The 9800-nt window shown below is 37.8% G+C and overlaps 1 protein-coding gene across 1 annotated transcript in view; it reads right to left on the bottom strand.

Moving 5' to 3' along the window:
• Positions 1-3519: 3519 nt before the first annotated feature.
• apip (APAF1 interacting protein) overlaps positions 3520-9800 on the bottom strand; it is a 15134-nt gene continuing 8853 nt past the window's right edge. Inside the window, exons 4-8 of the mRNA XM_079238759.1 lie at positions 9364-9412; positions 9176-9293; positions 6889-7024; positions 4345-4512; positions 3520-4209 (exon numbers count right to left, since the gene is read on the bottom strand). Coding sequence (XP_079094885.1) covers positions 4110-4209; positions 4345-4512; positions 6889-7024; positions 9176-9293; positions 9364-9412 — 571 coding nt within the window. The 3' untranslated portion in view covers positions 3520-4109. The remainder of the gene's footprint in view (positions 4210-4344; positions 4513-6888; positions 7025-9175; positions 9294-9363; positions 9413-9800) is intronic.

Here is a 9800-nt window from a genome sequence, read left to right on the forward strand (position 1 = left end):
TTTGCTTTAGTAGAGGTCTGTATGACCAAGAAAGTGGGAAGAAAAAAAAAAAAAGACATCTGTCTTTCTTGACATATTCCTTGTGGTGAGTGCGTAAGGTTAAATAATTTAAGGATGACTTGTCTACTGATGCAATATGGTGTTTGAAATGTTAATGCAGTGGATTGAGGTATTTCACACCAAAGATACAAAAAATAAATCAATAAAAAGGTACAGAAGGAGCGGCACAGAATATTCCAAAGTGACTTTTTAAATTTTTTTTGAAGATGCTCATTTCAATATTAAGTTTTATGCTCTTTTAAATCATGTTATCTATGTGTGTGTATGTGTGTGTGTGTGTGTGTGGGTGTGATATTCCAAGAAGCAACATCCTTTTGCTTCATAATGCCTTACAATATGATAATGCAGCTTCTACTTAAGGTCAACTTACTGAGACCGGAAAGCTATAAAAATACAGGCACCATCATACGTGTTTTCGCAATGTAATTTTTTTTCATTACAAATTTTCTGACAAATTTGTTTCTATAATCTCTTCTTTGTTGTACAGCACAGCAGGTTTGAAAGCATGAATAGATGGACGGATGAAAGACTAGCGTGTCTGTAGCGCGGGACATTTTAATAACATACTGTGTCCCTCGTGGTGCAAACACACAAAGCTTCAACTCTTTTTCAAACCTTTTCTTTAGTCAGTTGTTTAATTAAATCTCATAACTAAATACCTTGACTGGTATATGATATGTCTGAGCATATGTTTTAGTGCAGTTTACACTATAAAATTAGTCATAACACAAAAGCTTGGTCAAACTTAGAATAATGGTTTGTCTTCAAACACCCCCATAAGGTTGTAATGTAACCTAAATTACAGCCCTAGAGCCATTTTTGTGCCTTTTAGCACACAAATGGCTTGTTTAAGGTGTTTCTAAACATTGATATGTCCACTAAAACAAACTGATTAAATCTTCACTCTTTACCTTTAGTATGATTTTACCCTCCATTCTCAAGAGTTTGTGTGTGTGTGTGTTTTGGGGGATGGGAGGTGTGATGCAGTGTATATAGAACTGTTCTAGTAACCAGTTCTAACAAGTAAAATCCATTGATCTCCTTTTTGTCTGCACGCTGTTACAGTTTTAAAGGTGCCATGAGAGACTTTAGCTCAGTAAACATGTCTCTGCGAAGAAAACGCGAGACGTGTTTACTGTAGCTGTCTCAACAGCAACCAAGGAAAATTAGATTCATAAAATAATCTAAACAATAATAGTGCAAATAGGTCAGAATGGTGAAAGTAAAGCCTGCGAAACACTGAACCACTTTGACACATCTGTGGCAAAATCAGTTTACCGCCTTGAAACATTTCATCCGGTCAAAATAGCGCCATCTCTTGGCTAAGCAGGTCCCGTGCATTTCAACGGACAACGCTTTGTTATTCACTGCTGTCGTAGGTCTCTTTGACACCGCGTTTAATAAAGGATGTTTCCAACTCTGTATTGCTATTTTCTTCTATCATTAAGCTAAATGATGGAAGAAAGCAATTAGATTACTTTGATTTAAGTGACATGATAAGATAATGGAGTTATTTAAAGTAATGACAGAGAAGTTAATAAGCTAAGTCAGTATTTTTTAAAAGTGGGACAAAAGGTGCTGTTGCAAGTCTAATAGTGATTGTCTTACCGTGCTTATAAAGTTGTATTAAAAGCTAATTACAAGTAACTTAAAAAAATGATTCCACTATACGCCTTTCTCTATATTTACGACAGTGACTGTGCTGTGTGTATTTTTGTGTATGTGGATACATGTATTTGGTCTTTATTTTGTCTCCAGGTATGTAACAAATGTATATTAAAAGCTATCCAAGTTGATTCTAACTTAATGCATCATCTCCTCTCAAAATAACTACCCATATCCATAGCAACTGAAACCCCCTTTTGAAGCATTGACAGATTGACGAGCCACTTCAAAATTCAGCTCAACATGTATGGATGATGCAACAAGCGATGTATCACAACACTTTCACTTCACATGACTGAAATAGGTTCAAGCATGACACCAGTATCCAGGTGTTTTCACACGGATACAACTGCTGCTGCATTAAACGCGTTTCTCATTAAACATGTTTCTGTTTTTCAAACTCTTCAAGCAACCAGTTCATTTCACTCTTTAAAAAAATCCTGAATCTCTAGAAATGAGTCCTTTTATATTTAGATCCATAACTAATCATGGCAGAAGTTGTTCAAATTCTCTAAACGCGACAGAGAGAAGCTTCCACACCCCCATTATCTTCTTCTTCAGTCTCCTGCTTCCTCACAGCTTCAACATTACAAGTGAGCCTTGTGCAATTTCAAACAATCGCACTGACAGGGAATCATTTCATTACACGAGAGGACAGGACAATGAGTGTGAGCAACCATTCTTAATGAGACAACACACTGCGGTTTTGCAGCCTTTTCTTTTCTTTTCATAAAGCTTTACGTTGTCAACCTAATGAAATAGCAATCATATTAATATTGCATGCATGGATCAACACAGTAAAATACCAAAGATGAAGGGTGTATTTTCTGCAGAAGTGTGTTTGGGTTTTTTTTGTATTACAACTGTGTTTTCTAAAAGCCTTAAAAGTCTTCTTCATGTCATGTTTTAACAAAGTCAAGACAGTTGCTTTATTGACGAGACCTGTTCTGTAACTTAGTACCACCATAGTATCCATAGTATTCAACGCCAAAGTATCCCACATTCAAAGAGTGGTGAAGTGCCATGACAACCCCATCCGACCTCTTATTGCATAACTTCATCTTAATATTCTATTCTGATTGTGGCTGTTACTGAACTTTCCGATTAGGTAATAGTTTTAGTCTCGGTGCATAATGGAATGCAGCAGGAAATTATATCTGCATAACATCTGGTGAGAGAAAGTTGAAGCTCTCATAATGCGAGTGTCATATCGGAGTCTGTCTGTACTTGGTTTTACTCTGGAATGTGAACACTTTCTGCAAGATTTGATTTAAAAATAAAAACAAATCACTCAGCAGGAAAAAAAGACAATGGAGGTTAAATCAGCTCAGACATTTTGTCTCCAACAATATGAGCACAATCTTATTTCCATTAAAGGGACTGATGTTCAGTTTTCATAAGTTAATAAGAATCCTTCAAATCAGCCAAGAGAGAAATCTTTGAAGCCCAAAAGATTTTTCTTGTTTTCCTCCATATTTCTTTCTTTCTTTTTTTTTTTTTTTAAATTTAAATTATTTATTTTTCATGCAATCTTAAAAAAGCCTGCAGCACATTTGAAAGAGCGTACAGTTGTGTCAGCACAGGGGGTAGTGGCAGCAGAGGGTGGTGGTAAAAAGAACGACAGCTCTGACTTTCATGAGCAATAAGTATGTGCAGAAATGAACACATGCTGTGCGACGATCTACAGGCACTGCGATTTTTTTTTTTGCACCAAACGTTCTTTCCTGCTGATGGAACGGCGGTGTGGGAATTACAGGATGGCCATGAACGCAGAAAGAGGTCTTTTATGGAACACAGGTTTATTTTCAGAAAAAGATGTTTAACAAAATGACCACAGGCACTCGAGTGCATTGTGCTTTTCTCTCCACTTAAAGCAGCCTCTTGTTTTTTTTCTCCTTTCTTTTTAAATTAAAGATTTATTTTAATAAGTATGACTTTTAAAATTGAAGTTGGCTGGTTTGTTAAAACCTTAAAAACATGAATCTGCAAGCCACCACAAACATCCCATCATTATTTTATTCACTGAGGTAAAGGACGGAACATATTTAAGATCAAGAGAGATTCATGTTATCTTCCTCTCTGACGTGCACCAAAACCTTGATTCCTGTGCAGCCAGGCTTGAACAGTAACGCATTTGGACCTGGGGACATTGGCTTGACAGCTACTCTCCTGTGAGTTGTCCTCAGGTGCTTTACAGTCCCCCCTCCAGGTACTTCCAGATTACAGGCATTCGATCTTCAACCCTGAATCTCCCCTTACCATCAAATTTCATCAATTCTGAAGCAGGCTGCCGTGAAAGGTAAATGATTCCAATCTGCTCTCCTGATTGAACTCAACTAATCTTTTTGCAACAAATGTCTCTTTACAATAAGCACCAGTGAATGTCAGACTATTCCCTTTTCTTCAGTTGGGAGTGCTGAAGGGTCCAGTCCACACTGCTTCATCTGGACGGCGATATCAAACAGGTAGTCGTAGCATTCGCACCTGCAAAATGCAGCAGATAAACAACATGAATAGCTTGAATTCCTTTTCTTAGTCGCATTCGTCTGCAATATTTTTTGAAAATATTGTGTCACAAAACAGATCAAAAAGGTTAAGCGTTGGGATGGAAATGCTCACATCGTTTTTGCTTTTTCCCATGACTCGCCCCAAACGTAGACACCATGCCGGCGGACCAGAACTGCGCACGAATCGGGGTATTCTTCCATCGCCCGAGCCATCCGGTCTTTCAAGTCCTTTTCCTCGGGAGTGTTTTCAATAATGGGCACCACTAACATGTCATCATACCTGTAATCAGACAATATAACATAACACTGACATTAAAGGTACTAGAAAGCTCATCACAGGGGTGGGATTACACATAAGCTGATGCTTCTACGCACTCCTTTTGAACGTTTTGTCATCTCTTATTTTTATGTTTTGTTGTCTTTTTTTCTTCTTCTTGTTTTTGTTTTTAGATTTCATTAAGTTAAAATAAACTTTTCAATCAGAAAAAAAAAAACCTGGTAAACTCACTGAAATGTTAAAGCTGGACTCTGCTGTCTGCTGTGTAATGTTGCACAGTTTGACACCCAGATGATGTTGCAGCAAATGAGTAAATCTGTCTTGGTGCAAAAAGAAAAACACACATTATTTTTGATCATTTTTAAATTAAGGAGCTTTGCCATTTCATTTTGTTGTCTACTGTATGGCATTTGGCTTGACAAGAGAAAGACTTTTACCTCCTCACCACTTTAAAGACTAATTAATGGATCAATAAAAAACAAAACAAACTGGCTTCTGTTCTAATCCAGCAAGCACAAACCTGTCTTAGAGATAAAAGCCTTCCAATGTTCGGTGATCAGATGCATAGATAAGTAACTACATCACAGTCAAACCCCAACATGTTAAAACATTGTCGGAATCAGGGAGGAACTTTGGATTTGATCTCTCAAATTGTATAACATTTTCTGTTGTTTACTGGTCAAGATCAAAGTCTGCATTTATATGTTTATATGTGATCATTGGTGTATTATGAGTGTCGTTAATAATCTAACACATTCTCAAAAGCAAAGGATTTTTAGATAATTTGCTCTTGGTGGAGGGAGGTCAAGAAGAAGAAATATTGGGAAGGGACACTAAAAATATCTAGCTTTTTCCTGATTTGTTAGACAGAGTTGCTCATTACCATCGGCAGCCTGACAGCCTCGTTGGTACAGAAGCGTACGTTCATGTTGTTTCAGTAGCTTCAAAAATAGCAGTGAACGGCGGCTTTTTGTGGAAGTAAATGCAGCTTAGGAAGCCTTCCCACCAGCTTTTAGGCCTGCTTTACTGCGATCGAAAGTTGGCATCATGAAAGCTACTGAAACCATGTAAACACACAGTTCCACCAGAGGAGTGTAACCGGATTTCACTGTATGTTTAGTGCCGGTGTTGTTATGTGTGTACTTACTCGATGGCAGAGGTTGGAATTATGTTTTCAACAAGTCATCTCCATGCAATGAAATTTGTCCTGATCATGCACTAAACCAGTTGATTCCCATCAGCACAGTGGCTGAGCAGAACAAATACATCGCACAGAGAGGACTTATTGAAGTGTTGTCAAGGTTTTTTGATACACGTTGGCGACTTATGTTGCAATCGGCATTTGGAAAGGTTAGGTATTAGAATGCATTAGTCGTCTGAATGTAATACAAAATTTTTATTCAATTTGTCATTTAGCTGATTTTTTCTTACATCTGAGAGTGAGGACAACACAGGCAAAAAATCCAACAGGAGGGGACATTGTAATTAAGTTGTAGTCAGACTGCTGTGAGTCCAGTTGGACACAGCTGCTGCAATGTTGTGACAGAGGCACTGCAATTTTTTTCATTTTTATTATTGTTTAGTTTTGTTTGATTTGGGGTTTTGTTGTTGTTTTCCTCTCCTTCCAATACTCCTTTTGTTTGATTATGAGAACACAATTTCATCACACAATATAGTCTTGGGCATAAGTGCCCACAGCTTATTCAGTGCTGAGTTGTGCCAAAGAGCTGGACAAATCTGACTCGTTCTGACGAGTAGGAGAGGTAAGCCAAGTGTGGAAAAGCACCCTGAAAACCTCTGAGTCTTTTCAACATTAGACAGGAACATTTCTGACAAAAATGTCCTTTTTAATCTTAAATAAAAACACACTTTTAAACAGCACTAAAAAAAAGAGAATAAAGCAAAGGGTGTGTGAATTATCCTTTAGGCAGTGGTGTCAGAATGGTTTCATGACAAAATACTGCATGTTTCAGCCCACTGGGAAAAATAAGGCAAGACTGGCCATATTTAAAAGAGCCAAGAAAGAGCTGCTAAATTCTCATTATGATGGAATAACTCACTACGTGCGGCTGATTAGATGCAACATGGTTATGGTTTTCTCAGGCATTTCGTTGGCAATGAGTCACACATGTTGGTTTCTAGAGTAAAGTTGGCAGGAGTTAAATCAGACTGGAAGTTTCTACTGTCAGATCAAGTGAACTTGTGCCAAAATAATGGCTTGATTAATTGCTGATAGAAAGAAAAAAAAAAAATCTATATTGACAAGCAGTTGAAGATGAGCTGCACCTCAGTTTCTGACTAAAGCATCGGAAACTGAAAGTGTTTTTTAGATTTAAAGTTTCTTTGGACCCCACTACTGCGTGGTGCTTGATCACATACCGATAGTTTGTGCCTGAGGTTCCCTTACGAATCCCCTTGATCATCTCCTGATGTGTGATCCTGAACTCTTTGTCAGGATACAGCAGCGTTGCCATGACAGCAGCCTTGGAGTGGGTGTGTATAACCGCCTGTGCCTCTGTATTTTAGCAAAGGAAAAACAGATATGGGTTTTTGAGTCTTGCCTCCTGGTGTCGTCTCTGACCAGTAATTAAAACAATGTAGTTTCTTTTAACAAACCAAAACAGACTTGGCAGACCTTTTCAATTGGCTGACAATTAAATAATTGTCATTTAATAAGTTTATTCACAAGCATGCATACAGATCACTGTCTTTCAATCGTGGTTATCTGGACTCAGGATGTCTCTCCAACATACCTAGCTGAAATGAATGGTTCATTAACAGGCTTGCAAAGAACTTACTGACAAAGTCCTCATTCTCAATCCATGTCCACTGATCGGAATCTAGTGTGCTGGAGAAGGAGCACATCTAAAAACGCCCAGGCAGCGGGTCCTGATGACCAGGACTGATGTAACACTGCGATAGATCTAACAATGTGGATGGACGACCAAATATACTGCAGTATTATTCACCAAAATTCTAGAGTAAAACGAAAGTAAAGATGGGAGAGGAAAGGAAATGGAAGAAGTGAGATGGGAAGATATGAGGCTATCCCTCAATTCTCTTCACTCTGACTACTGGCAGAGGTGTCAATAATCAAAATAAGCTGATGGGTTTCTGAGATATCTCCCTCAGCTGTCTGGCTGGGTGGCTGTTAGCAACATAACTGAGAAAGTTGTGGACGGGTTTTGATTAAATGTTTTAAGAAATCTCCGAAATGGAGTAAGAAACAAGTGATTACATTTTGAGGGAGATTAAATGTCTCTTTGTTATGTGGGAATAGGGATAATTCAGCCATTAGAGAACTGAAAAATAATACTTACAATTGGCAAAAAGATGTCATGATGTGAGGTGTGGGCTCTCTGGATGCTTCAGCTACTTGTGTAACACCTCCTTTCAAATGTCTAACTGCCCACGTTCACCTTTTTAGCTTTACTATTGTACAGCTACATATCAGACATTACTTTCCTAATTCCTAGAGGAGTTGTGCTACTATCCTCTGATTTTTACTTAAGGTGAAGTGGTTTAGTTTAAGAAGAAAATAAATACATATTCTACTGTGATTCAGGTAAATCTACTGCCAACACAGAGCCGCATATCTTGATTCCAACACTAATAATCTCACACTTCTCAGCTTCCTTTTGAAACCATGATTATACATAAAACTCTTGTAGTTCTGAAGATTTACTTTAAGTTATTTTAAGTCATTTGAGGACCAGGACTAACAAACACACTTCAGACTTAATTATATCCATAATCCTTTTGTGTCATCTTTTCACTGTATCTGTTCTGTGCTGAACCAATCTCCACCTGAGCTGCTGATGTGAGAAACAATCAACCTTATCTAAGAAAAATAGTGTAAGTCAAGCGAAGGGGATCTTAAGAACAAGTCCAAAAATGTTCTGCAGCCTAAGAGTGTACGTGTGTATCACAAGATGCTGTAAAAACTCTTTAAGGACATAATATTCCAATGAATGCATATATATGACTAAAATCAACATTATACACATTGCCTAATGTCATTTCTTTCTCCTTATACGACCTTGAAAAACACAGTGTGTGCAGCAGTGTCTTGATGGAATTATATGATAGTTTTACCTGTGTGTTGAAGTCAGAGTAACATCTTATACAGTCTCACATTACTGAAAGGCATGTAACACTGAAGCATTTGGCTCACATGCAAAACCACAAACTCCTCTAATGTTAAATTAAGTCAATGTATGTATTAAGTCACATTAAAATGTCATCTCAGGGATGTATTCACCTCTGATTGGGTTGCTGGTGGTTGTTGATGATAATTCTACAGTTTAAATAAATATTAAAGCTGAAAGATACATTTTTCCTCCAATAAGGCTAGAAACATCAATCCAACTCAGCCCTTTTTTTATGTAAATATGGCTTCTAAGTGGAAGAAAAAAACAAATAATAAAGACTAAGATAGCCCGCTGTCAAACTTGAGGCTTCAATTTGACTATTTACAAACCAGTGGATCCATACATCATCCGCATTCATATTACAAACAGACATGATTGAAAAAATGGAAAAAGTATTCCATCATATCGCAGATTTGTTGCAGATCATGTAGGCAGATACAGACTTAACAAAAAAAGATCGTTTTTAACATTCAGACTACACACAGTGATTAGTGTGTTGTGTTAAGGTTACGAACCTCTCATCGTGTAGGCGTTCATAAAAAGGGGTGTACACTGGCTCTTTTTTAACTTCTTCCAGGCAGGTGGACAACTGATGTCTTTCTCCTCCACGTCACACACAAACATATCTTCTGGCTGAGAAACACGATCATTAGAAATCACCTAATGTGCTACCCAGTTTCACATTGTGGGTTCACCTGCTTACCTGTATTCTCTCTTTCTGGACACCCGACGGTGCGATGAAAATCTGCTCTCTGAGAGACATACACAGACAAACATGGCATATAGAGTAAGGGCTGCTCTGAGTTTGTTTTTGCTTCACAGAAAATGTTCTGGTGTGAAAGGAGCTGAAACTCTGGCTATCATATGAGCACGCAACAATCCCTCCAATATGGTTGGTCTCTTGTTGCTTTGTTGTTGCTTTCGATTGAAATTCTCTGCAGCAAATACAAACATGTAAAGTGTAAATCAAACATTTTCCAGATTTTCCATTGTGAACGACGGGGAAAAACTCATATTTTATGTCCCTGGTGATAAAAACTTCTTGAGGACGGATCTAAATGAAATGTAAATAAATGCAGAGCTGCAGCGTTTAATAGACGCTCTCAGCTGATCCCCACAAAATCTTTGCAATGATCTTGT

Source organism: Telmatherina bonti, assembly GCF_933228915.1.
Source record: "Telmatherina bonti genome assembly, chromosome: 1".
Lineage (NCBI taxonomy): Eukaryota > Metazoa > Chordata > Actinopteri > Atheriniformes > Telmatherinidae > Telmatherina > Telmatherina bonti.